This window comes from Pongo abelii, chromosome 1 (genome assembly GCF_028885655.2).
Source record: "Pongo abelii isolate AG06213 chromosome 1, NHGRI_mPonAbe1-v2.0_pri, whole genome shotgun sequence".
Lineage (NCBI taxonomy): Eukaryota > Metazoa > Chordata > Mammalia > Primates > Hominidae > Pongo > Pongo abelii.
Window position 1 is genome coordinate 43,390,944 of NC_071985.2, and position 21,081 is coordinate 43,412,024.

Here is a 21,081-nt window from a genome sequence, read left to right on the forward strand (position 1 = left end):
ATCCTACCGTTGCACTCCAGCCTGGGAGACAAGAGTGAAACTCTGTCTAAAAAAAAAAAAGAACTCCACTTGTCTCTTTGGCTTTCAGTTTGGACTTTCTTCTGGAAAATGAGAGAATGGGACTTGATGGTCTTTGAGGTCCTTTCCATAGTCCTCAGCCTCTTGGCCAGAACCAAAAGATGAGTCTCTTTCAACTGCAACATTTTGTGACTGTACAAGTTATTTTATGATTAGAAGAGCCACTTCCCCAGACCACTTCCTCCATCTGGACATTTATGGGACGGTGAATCAAGGGTTGCCCAGGAAGGTCTCTGTGCAATGCCAGCTCTGGCAGGTCACAATGTTCTGAGAGGGTTCTGAGTCCTAACCAAGAAGAGGCTTCTGCAGGCCAAGCTCCCGAAGGCTTCAGGGAGAAAAATGTCCTTATTCACTTTCTTCTGTCCAGGTCACGGTATGGCAGAAGAGGGACACATGTCCTCACTCTTCTTTGGCAAATAATAATGCCAGAAGAATTTTGAATTCACCCTTTGGCTAAAATGGGAGATTGTTAAATAAAGATACATTGATAAATATGTATTCTGAGAAACACATTTTATTTTTCATGATAGATCTGTTCCTGAAAACATGGTGTTCAAGTTGCACATATGAAAACAGAACTTCTTTCTTCTTCAATGGAAGTGACACCTAACAATTTGGATTTGGATTTCTCTGCCTCTTACGTCTACTACTTGATAATGTAGAAACCAGCATTCAAATCCAGGGAAGTAAATCCTTTTTTAAAAGATTTGATTAAATTATCTGAAGATAAATTGTGCCTTGTTTTTTATTTTTAGCTATATTTTTGGGAGGGAGCTTCACAAACTCTTTATTATACCCTTAAGATCCAAATTTTGGTTCTTATGACATCAGTTTCAGATGAGGACGCACAAGTCACTCTTCCCATTACTATATTGGGAGGGTGGGGTTCCGAAAATGTGCAATGTGAGTGGTGAGTCTTTGCTGGAAGGGTGCTATCTGCTCGTCTACCAAAGGAAAGGTGAGTAGAAAATCCCTAAAACTAAAAAATCAAGAAGTGGCATTATATATTTGTTATTTAAAAATATCAAGGTTAATAGCAAATAAATCTACTAAATTGAATTTAAAATGGTGACCTACATCAAGAAATATCATAAGTCAAGTAAAAAGATCAGTGACAAAATGGGAAAAAATATTTGCAACTTAAATGTCAGACAAAGGTTAATTTCCATGGTATATAAAGTTTCTCAAAAAGGATAATTAAAAAGGTCAACAATCACAGAAGAATCAGCTAGAGATATCAATAATGATTAGAAAAAGAAATGCAAATGGCCCTTAACATTATGAAAAGATGTTTAACCTCACTTAAAAGGCATTCAAATCAAAGCTAAACTAAGATATTATTTTTGACTTATCAAATTGGCAAAAATCCAAAATTTAAGAATACACTGTTGGCAAGACTGGGAAAACAGACACTCTCATGCATTCCTAGTCATAATGCAAATTGGTTCAATCCCTACAGAGGATAATTTGGCAATATATAGCAGAATCGTTTATGCATATACCCTTAACCTAGGAATCTCACTTCTAGGCGCCTATCACAAAGATTATACTAGTGAAATATGAAAAGATACACACACACACACACAAACATATATACATACATATCTTTATACATAGATCTATTTATCTATCTATAGAAAGAGGCAATTTATTATAGCACTATTTGTAACAGCAAGACTGGATACAATCAGAATGCCTGTCAAAGGTGACTGGATGAATAAAATATGGTACTTCCATACACTGGAGTATTAAAAAAACTGCAAAAAGGAAAGAGAAACATCTCTGAATTCTCCCATGAAGTGGTCTGCAGGATATGTTAAATGAAAAAAAGAATTACAAAAAATATACAGTATTCCACTTACATCAAAAATGTCTTGCCATGCCAGAAAGCAATAGAGCTATCAAAGAATACTAAGACTTTATAAAAAGGATTCAGGATAAAATGGTACAGCCAATTTTGAAAAAGTTTGGCAGTTCCTCAAAAACGTGAACAGAGTTACCACATAACCCAGCAATTCCATTCCTAGGTATATACCCCCAAAAATTAACAATGTATGTCCACACGAAAACTTGTACATGAATGTTCATTAGCAGCATTATTTGTAACCTGCCCAAGGTGGAAACAACCCAAATGTCTATTGACTGATAAAAAATAAAATGTGGTATATCCATACAAGGGAATATTATTTATCCATAGAAAGGAAGTACTGCTACATGTTAAAATATGGATGAACCTTGAAAACACTCTGCTAAGTGAAAAAAGCCAGTCACAAAAGGCCACATATTGTATGATTCCATTTGCATGAAACGCCCAGAACCGGAAAATCTGTAGAGACAGAAAGTAGATTGGTAGTTGTCAGGAGCTGGGAATGGGAGGGGGAATGGGTAGTGACTGCTAATGGGTATGTGGTTTCTTCTTCAGGTAAGGCAATTATCCTGAAATTAGATGGTGGTGATAGTTGCACAACTTTTTGAATATACTAAAAACCATTGGCCGGGCATGGTGGCTCATGCCCGTAATCCCAGCACTTTGGGAGGCCAAGGGGGTGGATCACAAGGTCAGGAGATTGAGACCATCCTGGCTAACATTGTGAAACCCCGTCTCTACTAAAAATACAAGAAATTAGCCGGGTGTGGTGGCAGACGCCTGTAGTCCCAGCTACTCGGGAGGCTGAGGCAAGAGAATGGCGTGAACCCAGGAGGCAGAGCTGGCAGTGAGCCGAGATCATGCCACTGCACTCTAGCCTGGGTGACAGAACGAGACTCCCCCCCTCCAAAAAAAACAAACAAAAAAAACCATTGAACTGTACAATTTAAAAGGGTGACTTTTATGGTGTATTGAATTGTTTCTCAATTAAAAAGGTATATACGTTAGGGCTGGGCGTGGTGGCTTATGCCTGTAATCCCAGCACTCTGGGGGGCTAAGGTAGGAAGACAACTTGGGATCAGGAGTTCGAGACCAGCGTGGCCAATACGGTGAAATCTCATTTCTACTAAAAATACAAAAATTAGCGGGGGCATGGTGGTGGGCACCTGTAATCTCAGGTACTCAGAAGGCTGAGGCAGGAGAATCGCTTAAACCTGGGAGGTGGGGGGTGCAGTGAGCCGAGATCATGCCAGTGCACTCCAGCCTGGGAGACAAAGCGAGACTGTCTCAAAAAAAAAAAAGATATATACATTAAATTTTTAAAGTAAATATTCATTGATAAACAACAACACAAAAGGACTAAGGTACCAACATAAATCAGCTCCATTTGCCAAAGATGGGACAATTTGAGCATCAAAGTAATAACTATAAGTGACTCAAACGTATAAAATATGTTTAAGTCCATGATTTGGCCATGCGTGATGGCTCACACCTGTAATCCTAGCACTTTGGGAAGCTGAGGGTGAATCAAGAGGTCAGGAGTTCAAGACCAGCCTGGCCAAGATGGTGAAACCCCATCTCTACTAAAAATACAAAAAAAATTAGTCGGGCATGGTGGCACGCCCCTGTAATCCCGGCTACTCCGGAGGCTGAGGCAGAGAATTGCTTAAACCTGGAAGGGTGGAGGTTGCAGTGAGCCAAGATCGTGCCACTGCACTCCAGCCTGGGCGACAGAGCGAGACTCCGTCTCAAAAAAAAAAAAAAAAAAAAAATCCATGATTTGAAGAATTCCAGAAAATAAATTTATTATCTTGAAAACTATTAATAATAGAAAAAGAAGCATTTATTCTGTCTTTTCTGTACAAACTATGCCTAAGAATAACCAAATAGTTGATGAGAGAAGATTCTCTTTACATAATTATTTAAAGTAATAAACAATGAAGGAAAAATAGAATATGATTATTTTGCAATGCTGATGAATTAATGGATCTGTGCAATAATTAACAACGGCTGATAACATCATGAAAAGAGAGACAATCACACATTACATATCCCTGATGGATGCACCCAATAACACCTATGAAACACTCTTGCTAAAAAACTAAACTAAACAAATCTAACCAGAATCTGATCAGGCATCAGCAAACAAAGAAACTTGTTAAACAACTTAACGGGGATGCAATTTTTAAAACGCACATCATGGGAAATTCTACAAAACAATCTGGTTTCTTCAACAACAACACTGCAAGGAACAAAGCATGCAAAGGGATGGCAGTGTAATCTACAAATCACAGACCTAAGGGACACATTAACCAATGCCAATGCATGAACCATATTTGAATCTGGATTCAAACAAATAAACCACTAAAAATTTAAACACAATAAAACACTGTTTTTAGACAATTAAGAAATTATGAACATTGACAAAATATGTGACAATGTTAATGAATTATTAATAGTTTTAGAGATTGTGATGGTTACTTTTATGTATCAACTTGACTGGGCCATGGGGGTCCAGATATTTGGTCAAACATTATTCTGAGTATGTTTGTTAAACATTATTCTGGGTGTGTTTTTGGATGAGGTTAACAGTCAAATCAATAAACTGAATAAGGCAGATTGCTCTTCTTTGATGCGGGTGGGCCTCATCCCATCAGTAAAGGCCTGAATAGAACAAACAGGCAGATCCTCCCTCGAATAAAAGGGAACTCTTTGTGCCTTACTGCTTACACTGGGAAATTGTTGTTTTCCCACCTTGAAGCCCCAGTTGGAAAATCTGCTCTCCTTGGGTCACAAGCCTGCTGGCTTTCAGACAGGGACTGACACCATTAGCTTTCCTGGTTCTCAAGCTTTCAGACTCAGACTGGAACTATACTTTGCCTCTCCTTGGTCTTCAGCTTGCCAACTATAGATTTTGGGATGTCTCAGCCTCTATAAATTATGTACCTAATTTCTTATAATAAATCTCCTCTCTCTCTCTTTACACACACACACACACACACACACACACACAAAATCTCCTATTCGTTCTGTTTCTCTGGAGAACCGTGACTAATACAGGGATGGTAAGGTGTTGTAGTTATATTTAAGAGTCCTTATCCTTTAGAAATACATATATGAAAAACTTACAGATAAAATGCTATGATATCTGACATTTGCTTCAAAATAATCTTAGGATGGAAGGAAATGGATAAAGATTTAGATGAAACAGACTGGCTATCTGTTGGTAATTGTTAAAGCTGGGTGATGGAAGCATGGGGTTTCCTCATGCTATTCTCTCTGCTTTTGTGTATGGATACATTTTTCTTTAGTGAAAAAGTAAAAAATGGAAGAAAATGAAAAATACGAAATTGAAAAATAGTAGTAGTATGGAGGAATTACTTTTTCTACTGTAGAATCATTTGACTCTTTATAATATGTGTGTGTAAAAATAAGTATCTTTTAAAAATTAAAAAGTGAAGAGGACCTACCATAAATATAATATGTAATGGTGAAACTTTAGATGTATTCTCATTAAAGGTAGAAACATCAATGATGCCTGCTCTTTGACATTGTACTGGAGTCTTAGCCTTCGCAATAAGACAAGAAAAAGAAGAGCTAAATAGAATGGGAGAAAAAAAGTTATTGTTGTTTGCAGACAATACTCTATGTATAGATAATTCAAAAGTATTTACAAACTGCAGGAAAACTGCTGGATATAAGAGCAAGACACAAAAATCAACATTGTTCCCATATACAGGCAATAACCAATAGTAACTAGAAAATGTGGTATAACTAAATTATATACACAGTGGCAACAGAAACTGTAAGGTACATGGAAATACATCTATCAAAAGGTGGGAAGACATTTTTGAAGGAAATTATAAAACATTATTGAAGGACGTAAGAATAGACCTGAATGAAATCATAAATATATCAATTATCTCCCAAATTAATCTCTAAAGTCAATGCCTTAAACCAAAAACTCAACAACAGAACTTTTTTGGAACTCAATAAACTGATACCAAATTTCACCATTTCAAAATTGTGAGAAACATTTTAAAAATAAGAACAAAGGGAGACTTGTTTTTACCAAGTATTAAGGCTCATTAGAAAGCTGTCGTACCTAAAATAGTGAAATATTGGGACAGGGATAGAAAAATAAATTAATAGAATAGGCCAGAGATTCCAGAAATAGCCTCATAAAGAATTTGAAATAATATATTATACAGATGATAGTTGAGAAATGATGGACAATTCAATAAATGAAGTAATTGGTTTGCCCTGCTGGGGAAAAAATGAAGTTAGATTCTTACTCCACACATAACACAAAAATAAATCCAGTTGGATTAAAGCTCTAAATATGAAAAACAAAAGTTAAATTTGTTAGAAGAACATACAGGGGGAAATATTTCTATTCTCAAAGTACAGAACACAAGACACAAAAAGCCGAAATAATAAAAGGAGGAATTGATTGCATCATAATTTAAATTTTCTGTGTAACAAAAGACCCCATCCAAAGCCAAAAGATAGTGGCAGATTAGAGAAGATATTTTCAACATATCCGAATATACAGACGTCCTACAATTTGATAAGAAAAACAACCTAATAAAAAGTTGAGCAGAAGATATGAATGATTTACAGAAGAGAAAATCCAAACAACAAATAAATACAAGGAAAGATACTCAAAATACTCAGTAATCAGAGAAATAAAAAAGCAAAATGAGACGCTATTTTTACACCTACCAGATTGATAAAAATTAAAAAGTCTGAATGTGAAGATGTTGGGAAACTAAAATGCAGCTCGTTGGACAACTAATTTAGTACAACTAATTTAGAGATAAAATTCAGGATACGGTCCTATTTAGTTGAAAACTCATACATTATATGACACAACAATACTTATACTCAGCATATACTTCTAGATATACACCTGGGAGAAATTCTGACACATGAACACAAAGAGGCATATGAGAACATTCACTGTAGCATTTTAAAATAAAAATAAATAGGGGGAAAAGCTGGAAATAAATTAGAAAAGTTGGATAAATTTCTGAACAAAATGTGCTATATCCATATGCTTAAATACTATGCAGTAGTTAAAAATGAATGAACTAGATCTAGCCTATGTATCAGCATAGACAGATGTCAAAAATAATGTAGAATTTATTTATTTATTTATTTTTGGAGACAAAGGTTCATTCTTGTCATCCAGGCTGGAGTGCAATGGCATGATCTCAGCTCACTGCAACCTCCTCTTCTTGGGTTCAAGTGATTCTCCTGCCTCAGCCTCCTGAGTAGCTGGGATTACAGGTGCCCGCCACCACGCCCAGCTAATTTTTGTATTTTTAGTAGAGATGGGGTTTCACCATGTTGGCCAGGCAAGTCTCGAACTCCTGACCTCAGGTGATCCACCCACCTCGGCATCCCAAAGTGCTGGGATTACAGGCGTGAGCCACCATGCCCCACCATAATGTAGAGTTTAAAAAGCAATTTCCAGAATAGTACAATGTATCATTTATTGAGAGTAAGAGAATGGGGACAAGCATAGACAGCTGTTTTGAGAAGTTCTGCTGTGAAATGGTAGGAATTGTAATAGCTGGAAGTGGGAGTATAGTGGTTGAGGAGAGTTATAATTTTTTTAAAATAAATATTACTACAGCTTGTTTGCAAGTGGGTGGGAATGACACACTGAAAATTACTCATAAAGAGCAAAATCCTTGGGAAGGTGGAAGCTTGGGCTCCAAAGCACAAAAGGAGGATGCTACTATATTTTAGGCAGCTAAATGGTAAGTGGTCATGGGATGGAATGAAGGCGCTGAATTTGTAGGCTGTTGTGGAGGTAGAACCTTCAAGAAGTAATGCTAATTGGATGTCTGGTGACATTATAAAGGGGAGTCTGGTTAAAAGGCAGGACAAAGGCCGGATGCGGTGGCTCACGCCTATAATCCCAGCACTTTGGGAGGCCAAGGCAGGTGGATCACCTGAGGTCAGGAGTTCGAGACCAGCCTGGACAATATGGCACAACCCCCTGTCTACTAAAAATACAAAATTAGCTGGGTGTGGTTCGGGTGCCTGTGATCCCAGCTACTTGGGAGGCTGAGGAGGGAGAATCGCTTGAGCCTGGGAGGCAGAGGTTGCAGTGAGCCAAGATTGTGCCACTGCACTCCAGCCTGGCGACAGAGCAAGGCTCTGTCTCAAAAAAAAAAAAAAAAAAAAAGGCAAGACAAAAGGACCTCCCTCCCGTCACAGACTCTGCCCTTTCTGAGAGTCTGGGATCCGTACTATTGTCACTCTTAACTTCTTCTTCTTTTTTTTTTGAGACAGAGTTTCACTCTGTCGCCCAGGCTGGAGTGAGTGCAGTGGCGCCTTCTCGGCTCACTGCAAGCTCCGCCTCCCGGGTTCACGCCATTCTCCTGCCTCAGCCTCCCGAGTAGCTGAGACTACAGGGGCCCGCCACCACGCCCGGCTAATTTTTTGTATTTTTAGTAGAGACGGGGTTTCACCGTGTTAGCCAGGATGGTCTCGATTTCCTGACCTCGTGATCCGCCTGCCTCGGCCTCCCAAAGTGCTGGGATTACAGACGTGAGCCATCGCGCCCAGCCTGTCAGTCCTAACTTCTAATCTGCTCTAGGGAGAGTCCCAATAGTCCATCTTGCATACTGAAGATTAAGTGAATTTCACAGCCAACACCATACAATACCTTCTCTATTGAGCTGTAAGCTGCCTCTGGACTGGATGGTGTTTTGTTTTTATTTTTACCCTCAGCACCAGTGCCTCTCACATAGAATTTAGCCAAGCCGGTTAGGTGTTAAGTGCTGCTGCTGCGCTATCAGAAGGGCACATGGGGCTGGTTCTAGACCGGCCTCTGCTGTTTACTCGTTCAGTAATCTTCTAGAGCAAGTTCTTGAACTTCTCTGGGCCTGTTTTCTACCTCGCAGAGTGGTTAACTGCGTTTAGGATCTTGGAAGCCCCTAACGCACGAAAAGCACATAGGCCAGAAGTTAAGACGTCCCTTGGGGACGCAGATACCGGGAATTTCTCCCGCTGTCCCAGTCGATCAAGCACCAGAGCTCTCAGGTCTAGCTCCTTCCACCCCCCACCTCCACAAATAACCTCATTTTTTCTTCCTCTCCCTATGCCTCGCAGTCCCACAACAGGGTCTGCGGTCAGACGTCACTCCCAGCTGACTGGCAATCAGGGATGCCGCCTCGCCCACCTGGCCATCCTTGAAGATCGTGGATCCTGCGCCGGCTAGCCGGCTGGCAGGGGGCGCGCCAACAGGGCCGCCAGCCAAAGTGCCCTCGCGTAGGTGGGAGGAGTGACTGCCTCTCACCATCTCCCGGGGATGCACCTGTGGAGAAACGGCCCCAGAGTTCCAGGGTGAGTGCGCAGCGGAGCTTATCTGCCTGCCTGCGGGTCGGTGGGTCCTGCCTGCTGCTGGGCGCTGGCCTGCGTCGCCTGCTTGTCTCGCTCCCTGTCCCTCGTCCGCTACCCCCTCTGGCCCCCCTCCCTCCAGCAGCCGGCCTCTCGGTCCTCGCGCCGGGTGGGTGCCTGCGAGCCTCACTCCGCCCTCCTCTGCAGGAGCCAACTGGCGAGCCGCAGGCCGCCGGGCTCGGCCTGGGAGCCCATAAAACCCGCCCGGGCCGCGCCGCAGCGCTCCCGCCGCTGCTCACCAGGCAGAGCGAGCGGGCTTGGCTGGGGCTTCCCGCCCTGAGGGCGACACCGACCGCTCCGGACCGCCCCTCCAAGCAGGCTGAAGGGCTTCCGCTCTTGGCTTCCAGAAAAGTTTGGAGAAAGTGAATTTGAGGTGGATTGGAGGGTGGTAGCCCCTCCCCAGCCTTCTTTCCCTCCCAGAAGCCTCACTCTGCACAGCCTTCCCCATTCTTCCCGTCCTGATTCCCCATCTTCCTGACCCCTCCTTCTCCCTCTCCTGGGTCCCCTCTCCTCACTGGGATCAGCGATCCCAGTCGCATTTTCTCCTTCCGAATCTCATCCTCCCTCCTCCTCTCTATCCCTGTCCACTGAACGATTTCCACCTGTTTGCAAGCCGTCTCTCTGTCTTTCTCACGCTTCTCCTTTCTCTCCACCTTCAGGCTTCTCCTTTCTCTCCACCTCCCTTGCCACTCCATTTTATTCATCAAACCTCTCCACTTGCATCCACACCCTCTCTCCATCCTTCCCTCCCAGCAAACCTTGCTCATGGATTCTGGGCCTCTGTGGGATGCCAACCCCACCCCCCGGGGCACCCTCTCTGCCCCCAATGCCACAACACCCTGGCTGGGCCGGGATGAGGAGCTGGCCAAGGTGGAGATCGGAGTCCTGGCCACTGTCCTGGTGCTGGCCACTGGGGGCAACCTGGCTGTGCTGCTGACCCTGGGCCAGCTGGGCCGCAAGCGCTCCCGCATGCACCTGTTCGTGCTGCACCTAGCCCTGACAGACTTGGCTGTGGCGCTCTTCCAGGTGCTGCCCCAGCTGCTGTGGGACATCACCTACCGCTTCCAGGGTCCCGACCTCCTGTGCAAAGCTGTCAAGTACCTGCAGGTGCTCAGCATGTTCGCCTCCACCTACATGCTGCTGGCCATGACACTGGACCGCTACCTGGCTGTCTGTCACCCCCTGCGCAGCCTCCAGCAGCCCGGCCAGTCCACCTACCTGCTCATTGCTGCTCCCTGGCTGCTGGCGTCCATCTTCAGCCTCCCTCAAGTCTTCATTTTTTCCCTGCGGGAGGTGATCCAGGGCTCAGGGGTGCTGGACTGCTGGGCAGACTTCCGCTTCCCTTGGGGGCCACGGACCTACCTCACCTGGACCACCCTGGCTATCTTCATCCTGCCGGTGACCATGCTCACTGCCTGCTACAGCCTCATCTGCCATGAGATCTGTAAAAACCTAAAAGTCAAGACACAGGCCTGGCGGGTGGGAGGAGGGGGCTGGAGGACTTGGCACAGGCCCTCACCTTCCACCTCAGTTGCCACCACTCTGGGGCTGCCATCTCGGGTCAGCAGCATCAACACCATCTCACGGGCCAAGATCCGAACAGTGAAGATGACCTTTGTCATCGTGCTGGCCTACATCGCTTGCTGGGCTCCCTTCTTCTGTGTCCAGATGTGGTCCGTGTGGGATGAGAATGCCCCTGATGAAGGCAAGTGGGGTCTATGTGGGGGCAGTGAGGTGGGAGAGACAGGAAGAGAGGATGGGGGATTAGGTCAGGGTTACAATGCCTCCCAGGGCCAGGCAGGTAACAAACTAGTGGGGCAATGAAGGAAGATGGTGCCTGCTCCAAGTGAAAAGGGGCAGTTATGATTTCCATTCAGCCTACCGATGCCATGTCAGTATCTTTTATGTGAAATTTCCAGCTTTAAAAATTTTGGTAACTAACAATTTTAAAATGCTATGTGGTACTAATGAAATATGAACATTAGCACATTTGGCCACCAACTACCATTTTGCTAGATGGGCTTTAAAATCATAGAATGATAGCAATTTGTGGCCCATGAACTTGCTTTCTCAGCCTTGTCCCTCCTGCACCTGGACATGCCTTTGAGCTCCTTCTCAACAGACACTTCCAGTTAATTAGGGTTGGCACATGAAAATCCTGAAATTTCCAGTTCAACCTCTTCATGTTACTAATGAGGAAACAGAGGCTCAGAGAGGAACTGTTACCAGCTGATGTGGTGAAGTCCTGGGTTCTTGGTGCCACGAACAAAGAATTGGATGTGACACACACAAATAGCAAAGTAGCAAAAGTTTATTAAGCACAGTAACACTCTCGGAGAGGGGAGAGCAGGCTGACCTCTGTGAAATGAGATCAGCGTCAGTTTGGTGTACTTTGGGCCTTTTTATATGTTTTTTTTCTCTTCCCCGAGCTGCCTAATCTTTAACCAGTATCTGCCTTTTGATTGATAGGTGGGTTGCTTAGTTACTTTGGCCCTTGTGCACTTGCATGTGACCTTCATCTCATAATTTTAAGTGCATGCATGCTATGCAGTACCTGTGCATGAGCTTTAATGAGCTGATTCTCATATGGGGTCATTTTAGGGATACTTTTTCTCTTTAATACACATGCCCATCTCTGAGGAGCTGCCCCTTACTGGCTTGGTCTGGATCTAGCCAACCATGGGGGCTCTTGACTCACTTCATATAACTTTTGTTTTGGCTCAGCTTCTGCTTCTTATCTTGTCTCTTGTTCATCCTCCTCTTTATCCTGCTTCTGTTCCTACTCATTCCGCTTTTTATCCAACCTCTAATTCCCTCTGCTGTTTTCCTGCCTCAGGACCATGACTTGCCCCAGGCCTCACAGCTAGAGAGTGACAAAGTGAAGAATAAAGCCCAGGTCTTTTGTCTCCTTGTCTTTTTCCTCAACCCCATTAATAACCCTGATTTTAAAAGTGGTTCTAAAAGGAGGGAGACCCTTCTCCTGTGTGAAAAACAAAATGGGAACCTCTAAGAGGACTGTGCTCCAACTGGCACATGGGAGGCCTGGCGCTCATCATTTTTCTGGGGTGTGGTAGACAGCGTCCTCCTGAGCTTTAGACAGTGCCTGATGGTCTGGCCGTCCAGAGGTGAACTTGTTCTCAGGAAGGCAGGGGCTGTGTCTAGGCAGCCTAAGTGTTGGAGAGCAGTATTCAGAACAGCTGCTTCTGCTCCCCTAAGCAGGAATGAGGCATGAGGACAAGTGCATGCTGACCTGTCTGGGTGGCTATGAAGAGGGGTGATTGTGCCCTGCAGTGCATCTCCTAGTGTGCACAGCTCAGGACGTATAGTGGGTACCACCTGCAAGTGTCCTAGGCAGGTCCTGTGCACAGGTTCCTCTGGAAGCTTCCTGAGAGTTCATTAAGCAGCAGTCTCAGGCCACCAATTCCCACCAGTGGTCCCCTTCCTTTGTATTGTTGTTTCTCATCTCATTTTGCTCATCCCAGGACATGCTCAAGCCAAATGCTTTGCTTTTCTGGAGAGATGAAATAGAGGAGAGCCATTCATGAATTTAATACAACCATGCAAGAGACATGCAAAAGTAATACCAAACTTCCTTCTTAATACAATATCCCTTCTTAATCGCCCTTTTGACATCGTCTGGGCAAGAGACTATTTGCAGATTATCCTTTAAGCAATGAGCAATTCTAATTAATTCTAGCCAACTGTAGGGACCTCCCTGCTCTAGCCAAGCACAGAATAGAAGGAAGGAGGGTTTCCTAGGCACAGGCACATTCAGCCCTCATGCTACTGAGGAGTGGCCTTCTGTATTTTAAATTTGAGTCACTTGAGACTCATAGAGGTAAAATAACTGGTCCAAATTGCCACTGCTAGTGAGAGATAGAGCTTGGGCTTGAATTGAGGTTTTTATGGGCCAAGCTTTATCCAGGTCATGGCTGTACTCCCAACATTGTAGCTTAGCCAGTGGCACCGGGGTGAGATGGTCATCTGCCTCTTTATTGAGGAGAAGATGGTGCTCCTGCCACTCAGCCAGTGCAGACTCTCCTGCTTGCCTGTGGTATCAACCATCATCATCAACCTGTCCTTCAACACCTCAGCCCTCACTCGTGTAGACTGGTTCACCACTTACCAAGGACCTCTCTGGGCAAGGAATGCATGGGACAGTGGGTTGTCCCAAAGGGTTGTCTTACAGACAATGTGCTCCCAGAAAATGAAAGCCCTTGGGGGAGAAATTCATTACTTTAAACTTGCTTTCCGGTACACGCAGTTCTCCTCCACGGCATGCTGGCCTGTTGGCCCCCCTGGCCCCAAGTCTTTGGTCAGAACCTGTTTGTTTCCTTGTCCCTGTCCCTGTCCCCAACCATCAGCTGAGTTTCTGGCAGGAGGCAACGGAGGCCAGGACTGGGTGTGGTAGATCTACCCTCAAGGGCTGGGAAGCACAGCCTCCACTGCCTCTGGCACCTGCCCTGCAGCACCTCCTCTGTGGCACATCTCCAGCCCCTACCAAGGCCTGGCTCAGGTGAGCCAAACCAAACAGGCACTTCCTAAATGAAGGAACCTGTGGAACTCCTTTGTCCCTGGCTTAATCTGGACACTAAATGTGCATTGATGGAGCAGACAGGATGAATACTGTCCCCTCAGCCAAAGCCACTTCCCAAATCTTCCACAACTTGTAGTTACACATTAACTAGGGAGCAGGCCACAACCCAGGCAAAATGGAAGGAAGGCTGAGTTTGTTTTTGAGGCTTGTCCCTTGTGTTAGTCCATTTGCATTGTTATAAAGGAATACCTGAAACTGAGAAATTTATAAAGAAAAGAGGTTTATTTTGGCTTACGGTTCTGCAGGCTGTACAAGTAGCATGGTGCCAGGCTGGGTGTGGTGGCTCATGCTTGTAATCCCAGCACTTTGCGAGGCTGAGGCAGGGCGATCAATTGATTCCAGGAGTTCAAAACCAGCCTGGGAAACAGTGAGACCTCATCTCTACTAAATATAACAAAAATTAGCCAGGCATGGTGGCACACTGGTTCACCCCTGTGGTCCCATCTACTGAGGAGGCTAAAGTAGAAGGATTGCTTGAGCACAGGAGGTCAGGGCTGCAGTGAGCCATAATCACACACTGCACTCCAGCCTGAGGGTCAGAGCGAGACCCTGTCTCAAAAAGAAAATTAAAAAGAAGCATAATGCCAGCATCTGCTTCTATCGAGGGCCTCAGGAAGCTTCCAATCATGGCAGAAGGTGAAGGGGGAAGCCAGCGTATCACATGGCGAGAAAGGACAAGAGAGAGAAGGGAGAGGTCCCAGACTCTTTCAAACAACCAGATCTCGTGTGAACTAACTGACCTGTGATCCAATCACCTCCCATCAGGCCCACGTCGAACACTGCGGGCTACATTTCAACATGAGATTTGGAGGGCATGAACATCCAAACTCTCTTTCTCCCTGTCTCTCTTTTTTTTATTGAGACGGAGTCTTGCTCTTGTCGCCCAGGCCGGAGTGCAATGGCACGATCTCAGCTCACTGCAATCTCTGCCTCTCGGGTTCAAGCGATTCTCCCGCCTCAGCTTCCCAAGTAGCTGGGACTACAGGTGCGCATCACCACACCCGGCTAATTTTCTGTATTTTTAGTAGAGACAGGGTTTTGCCATGTTGGCCAGGCTGGTCTTGAACTCCTGACCTCAGGTGATCCATCTGCCTCGACCTCCCAAAGTGTGGGGATTACAGGCGTGAGCCACTGTGCCCAGCCGACATCCAAACCATATCATCCCTCTTCCACTTCCAGGTGCTTCCCACTCTACCTTCACTTCTGTTCCCTGAACCAGTCCATCCAGGCCCAGATACCTTCAGCTTCCCGCCCCTATGACTCATTTCCTCCATCAAATGTTCTCAGCCTATGTCTTCCCTTCTCTTGAGCCATGAGTTGCCACATCCATGAGCATGCACCTGGGACATGTGCACAAGGAGTCTGTGCGTCTGAAGCTTTCACAGTGCTTTGCAGAGTAGGCACTTGAGCTTTGCCTTTTATTTTGCTGGTTGAAGCTCTGGTGGAGTATAGGATTTCTACCTTAGAGCTGAAAGACTTCGAGTTGCAGCTCTTACTAACTGTGCTATAAAAACTAGAAAGCTTACTTCTAAGGTTCCTTCCAGTTCTGAAATTGCTTTCAATGATTCTATAACCTCCACTGAAGAGTGAGGTGACTCAGTATGCCACCTATGCCATGGCTATAACCATGACAGATCCAGCAGGAGGCCAAAGCTCATCCTAGCAGCTTTCCTGTTGCCATGAGGGTTTCATTTAGTCTTTAGAAAGAATATTTTGTCTGGAAAGAATCTTATAGCCTTGGCATCCTCACATTTTGACTGCCCAAGAGAGAAATTAGTTTTTCCCTGCAGAAAGGTGCACTTCCTAGGCACAATCTAAGAACACAGAACAAGTTCTGGTCTGGAGAGGGATGCTTGGAGGCCCAGTATGTAAAAGCTGCCCCCTCAGCTGTAGGGGACAATGATGGCATAGGTGTCGATAGGGCAGTCAGGCTCCATTGATTGCCCCATCAGGTCCCCAGCATAGGGTCAGGCAGAGTCGATGCCCACACACTCAATGACTGAATATAGAATGAGTGGCCTGCCCCTGAGGGATAGAAGGAGACAGAGTCCAGGAGGCCATGTGAATCCATGATCTATGATGTAAGTGGGGATGGAGACGGACGGGGCCTGAACTTGGTTATTTTCACTGCCTGTTTTACAGAAGTTGTCTCATTCTAGATCTACATCCATTAGGGAGCTCAAGGTCTAGGTTTTGGAACAAAGTCAGTTTCTCCTATCTGGGCTGATCCTATCCCTGACAACATTCCTTCTTCTCAATTAAACTTGAAGCAAACCTCAGCTCCTACCTTTACCCTGCAGTTACACAACAAAAACAAACAAACAAAATCAGCATGGTAAGACTCTGGAGCCAGGAGTCCCAGATTCAAGTCTCAGCTGTGTGTCTCTCTAATTACAGGACCCTGAGTGACTCCTTTCTCCTCTCTAGGACTCAGTTTCCTCATCTGTTCCTCATCTGTGGGGCCTGGATGCTCTCCCGGGTCCCTTTGAGCTGCCATTCTGAGGCTTCTCATGCTTCTCTCTTGGTAGATTCCACCAATGTGGCTTTCACCATCTCTATGCTTTTGGGCAACCTCAACAGCTGCTGCAACCCCTGGATCTACATGGGCTTCAACAGCCACCTGTTACCGCGGCCCCTGCGTCACCTTGCCTGCTGTGGGGGTCCCCAGCCCAAGATGCGCCGGCGGCTCTCTGACGGCAGCCTCTCGAGCCGCCACACCACGCTGCTGACCCGCTCCAGCTGCCCGGCCACCCTCAGCCTCAGCCTCAGCCTAACCCTCAGTGGGAGGCCCAGGCCTGAAGAGTCACCAAGGGACTTGGAGCTGGCAGATGGGGAAGGCACCACTGAGACCATCATCTTTTAAGAAAGACTTGCTGGGGTCTGGTACTGCCCCCAGGACTAGTGGAGGTTCTCTGCCCACCGAGGGCACTGGACATGAGAGCGGGGAGGGTAAGGGTTGGAGTTAGAGGAGCCCTGTCTGAAGCGGAGTGAAAAGGCCAGAATGGACCCCCTACCCTGGTGTTACAGTTGCCCCTAGTGTGAGGGCTGCCTCATGAGCTCCCAATCTCAGACACTGACAGTCAGGGAGAATCAAACTCCTTGTCTCCCTGGTGCTGCCATATTCAAAGGGTGTCCATGCACACATGGTGTCCCAGATCTAGGCAGGCCTAGGATGGTGCTGTCTAGGGGTCCACAGGTGGCAGGAATTCAGAGGCTGGCCTTGTGCCCTGGCTACCTGTCTCCATTCTAACCCGACTGACACATCTCAGCCTACCCAGGAGAGGGGAGAAGTGAAAAACTGTGAGGAGGACTCTATTTGGATCTTGGATTTTTTTTTTTTTTTTTTTTTTTTTTTTTTTTTTTTTTTTGGTAGAGAGAAAATTGTTCCATGAAGGAAAGTGAATGGGTATGTAGGGCTTACCCTGCTGTGCCCAGCTGTCTGTTGAAGGGAGGTGGTCTCGTGGAGATGCAGGATTCAGTACAGTACCTGGTACTTAGCAGGAACTCTGCAAATGCCAGTTCCTCTTTCCTCATGCCACCCCCCATGACAGCATGGATGACAGGGGAAAGTGTTGTATATTCTCTGTGGTCTGGTCCACTGTGAGTGTGGGTGGGAAGAAAGAGGGAGGGAAGGAGAAGATGAAAATGGTCATCATAAAATTAACAGCAAGAATAAGCCTCAAGGGCAGCGGGGACTTGTGGCCCTCCCTCCTTTCCCCAACCCACCCCCCAGGATATCCAGCCTGTTCTTTCCCCGGGGGCTATATAGAGGAGACCTCCTTTGAGAAAAGGTGACATCGTCATGGCTCTGGACACCCTCCAGGCTCTTCAGAGCTTCCACCATGAACCATATGGATGCTGTGATCCAGTTAGGAGCCCGGGTTTGAATCTCAGCTCTGCCTTCAGTATCTGTGTGACCTTGGGTGAGTCACTGTCCCTTTCCAGGACCCAGTCTCCTCACCTGTATAATAGGTGAGATGATCTCGAAGCTCCAACCTTCCATGACTCTGCAATACTGGAAATGGTGTTACAGAGAAACACAAAGGATATTGTAACCAACAGGGTCTAGAAGAGTGGTTGGATTTTTATGACAATGACATTGATACACTCTTTGACTCAATTCTGGTGACGGTGGGTCCCACCATGGCCATACTGTCCACTTTTGTCCTCATCTGGGATGCTGAATCCTCCTCCAAGGCTGGGAGAGGCTGCAGGCCAAGGTAGACCGAGGTAGAGGAAGAGCATGGCACATGCTCATTATCTCCAGGGGACTTTTATCATGGCGTAGCTTCCCCACCCCAATTCTGATTTCAATTGAAGAGAGAGCCTTGCTGGTGGAAAAGACATCAGCTGAAACATCAGGAGAGCTGCATCCTGGTTCTGCCACCACCAATGACACACATCAATAAAATGCTGGCCAGTCCTTGCTAGCTTAGTTCTGAGAATCAAATAGGACTGTGGATATAAAAGTCATTTGTAAAGTCATGAGCTCTATACTAATGTAAGGAATTACTAATCTAATTAAGAGCTCCTGAGGGAAGCTCTAGGGAACACTTTCAGTCTCTACCCCTGACTCCCAGGGAAGCTTTGAGGAATGACTGTGGCTTTGCGGATATACTTCTTTAAGAGGCCACTCAGCTCTAAGAAGCCTCCTGAGGCTTTCTAAAAAGAAAAGAGCCTTGCTGAATGTTGTGAGTGAGCAAAGTGTCCCAGTCCTTCAGTGCTAGAGAATCGGAGAGTGAGAGCCTAATGGGACCAAGGCTCAGGCAGATGGGAGGACCCACAGTCTCCCTTTTACTGAGTTCTGTTGCCCATGTCAGCCCCTGACATCCAATACTTCTTCCCTGTTTATCTGCCCTGGTGAAGTGGGCTTAGAAGCCTCCCATGCCAGCCAGAGCTGTTGAATCTGCTCCTTCCCCTGCTTACATAAGCGGCCTCCCCACCCCCTTGCCCCATCTTTAGACCACAGTTTCTGACCCTAATGCCTAGAGTTGGTAAATCTTTGTTCTTCATGATGACTGGGAAGTAGAAGGAACACCAGCTGTGTGCCCCAAAGACCTGGGTTTGCATCTTGATCTCACCCCTTTTCTACCTGTATCAACTTCAGCAAGTTATCCAATGTCCCTGAGCAATGCTTTCTTCATTTATTAAATAGAAATAGCAATGCCCACTTTGTTGGGAGGGATTTGTAAGACTGTAGACTAGAGATAGAGCACTCAACAGATGTTAGAGAGGGGAACAGTGGCCTGGCTCCAGATTGCATCTGGTAGATGACCTCCAGGTTCCTGACCCAGGAGAGTCTACAGTTCAGAGAGGAAAAGAGGAGACAGACCTGGGATTTAGGCTGACTAAAGCACTTTTCTTGTCTACCCTTTGCCTTCTATAGATCCCCTCTTACCACTATGGTATTTTCTGTTTTGCATTGCACAAGAATAATTTACTTGGGGTGGTGGCTTTGGAGCCCTCCTTTTTCCTCCCATGGAAAGGCTACACTTGATCTTTTCCAGAAAGCTGGTTCTGTCCTGTGATATGGCCAGTGGGGAGCGACTGCACACTGGCTGAGGGCCTCGGGAACCCATTCCAGAAAGCTCCTGAAGGAAACAGTGGATCTCATCGGATTTATGAGTGAAAGTTCTGCAGGACCTGTAGGAGGCTTGCCTGGACAGTCTGAGCCTTGGATAGGATTCAAGGAGGAGGGGCCCTGTTTCTGGAAGCAAGAAGGAGGCTCTGTGCTCTCTGGGGTGAATCCCATTTCTGACGGCTAACCCCAGGAGAAACTGAACAATGCTGTCTCTGGCTGGGCACTTGTGTAAATTGTTTATGCCATCCTTTGACTGTGAATGACAGGACTTTAGTCCCTTAAAACCTATGTGCAAGCAGGACATGAGGGGCAGACGGGACAGAGGAGGGCAGGAGGGGTTCATCAGCTGACTATGGGGATTTCTCAGAATCGTTTCTTATGTTGTTTGGTACAGGCCAGTACTTTCCCAGATAATGTGTCTGTGTTTTGTATGTAAATAGATCTTTTATCTACTACAGGGCTATAGATTCAGCGCAGGCTGTAGCAGTTCATTCCTAGGTCAGAAACCCAGGTTGAAATTCACCAATAAAAAGATTTAATATCCAGGAAATTCCTGTGCATCTTTAGTTTTCTAGGGACAATGATAATTGGATGTGCAAGATAAAATTAAAGTGTGTTTGTCTTCAGTGAAGGGGTGATGTTGGGGAAAGGGGCCACCCTGCATCCAGTTTAAGTGGGAAAAGCAGTGTCTTCGAGTTTGCCATAGGGCCACAAGGTGGCAGTGTGGAGCCAAAAGTGGGCCTGGGCTGGGCTGGGCTTGACTTGGCAGCTCCTGTCTAAGAATCAGGGTAAGGCCCTTTCTCCAGCCAAATATTGCTGAGATCCAGTGCACATCCTTTAACTCTCCTGGAAGATATGAAGCAGTAATGACTCACATGGAAGGCTAGGAAAGTCACCCAGGCTCTTAGCTTGTAAGTCCTCAAGTTCCAAAGAGTCTTGGTCCCTCACTTGACCCGGTTCTCCTGAGATACCTGGACACACACTGGGTTCTCTCTAAACCCACGGAGATTTGGCAAGGCAAAGAACAAGAGATTTCTACTGCAAGGTGAGTAAATGAGTGTAGGAATTCCTGACCAAAAGGCAGCAAGACACATGAGTCAGTGTTTGAGGGCCCTAGTAGGACCTCAAAAAGCCACATGAGCTATAGTTACTTTATGGGTTCTGGTTTAGAATCTGGGGGCATGGGTTAGGAGGCCTCTTTGAGAGTGCCTCAGAGCCCAGCAATCTGTCCCAATTCCAGAAGCAAAGAAACCCACTGATGTTGAGCGTAAAATACCTCCTCACCCTAGCACGTCTTGGTGGCTAATAAGATGCTCGTGGAATTTTGCTGCAGTTCCCATGGTGAGCATTTGGATGCTTGCTCCTTTAGAATAAGAATTCATTGAAAACAGGTCACATTTATTATGGTCTACTGTGGTCTATATTCCTAGGTCATTGTTGGCATGTAATCCACCATCTACTGGTTGCCAATAGCAAATCAGTTTTTCTGTGTCTTATTATCAGATAATTTTGGAAAAATCTTTGTCCAGTCCACATCCATGG

At 45.7% G+C, this 21,081-nt stretch overlaps 1 protein-coding gene and 1 long non-coding RNA gene across 2 annotated transcripts; one reads left to right on the forward strand and one right to left on the reverse strand.

Annotated features, from left to right (window-relative positions):
* Positions 1 to 242: 242 nt before the first annotated feature.
* On the reverse strand, positions 243 to 9,289 carry LOC134760779 (uncharacterized). The gene is made up of 3 exons (XR_010138742.1): positions 9,144 to 9,289; positions 8,628 to 8,898; positions 243 to 525 (listed from the first exon to the last, which is right to left on the reverse strand). It is a non-coding gene; the product is annotated as an uncharacterized LOC134760779 (long non-coding RNA).
* A 730-nt stretch (positions 9,290 to 10,019) lies between these two features.
* AVPR1B (arginine vasopressin receptor 1B) lies at positions 10,020 to 20,219 on the forward strand. Its single transcript, XM_024234127.2, has 2 exons — positions 10,020 to 11,066; positions 16,487 to 20,219. The coding sequence occupies exons 1-2, from the start codon at positions 10,127 to 10,129 to the stop codon at positions 16,819 to 16,821; spliced, it is 1,275 nt and encodes a 424-aa protein (XP_024089895.2). The 5' UTR covers positions 10,020 to 10,126; the 3' UTR covers positions 16,822 to 20,219.
* The last annotated feature ends 862 nt before the right edge of the window (positions 20,220 to 21,081 follow it).

Excerpts from the sequence above, each read along its gene's own strand:
- AVPR1B (XM_024234127.2), top strand. The coding sequence starts at position 10,127 with ATGGATTCTGGGCCTCTGTGGGATGCCAACCCCACCCCCCGGGGCACC. Across the intron at positions 11,067-16,486 it reads TGAGAATGCCCCTGATGAAG|ATTCCACCAATGTGGCTTTC; the intron begins GCAAGTGGGGTC and ends CTCTCTTGGTAG.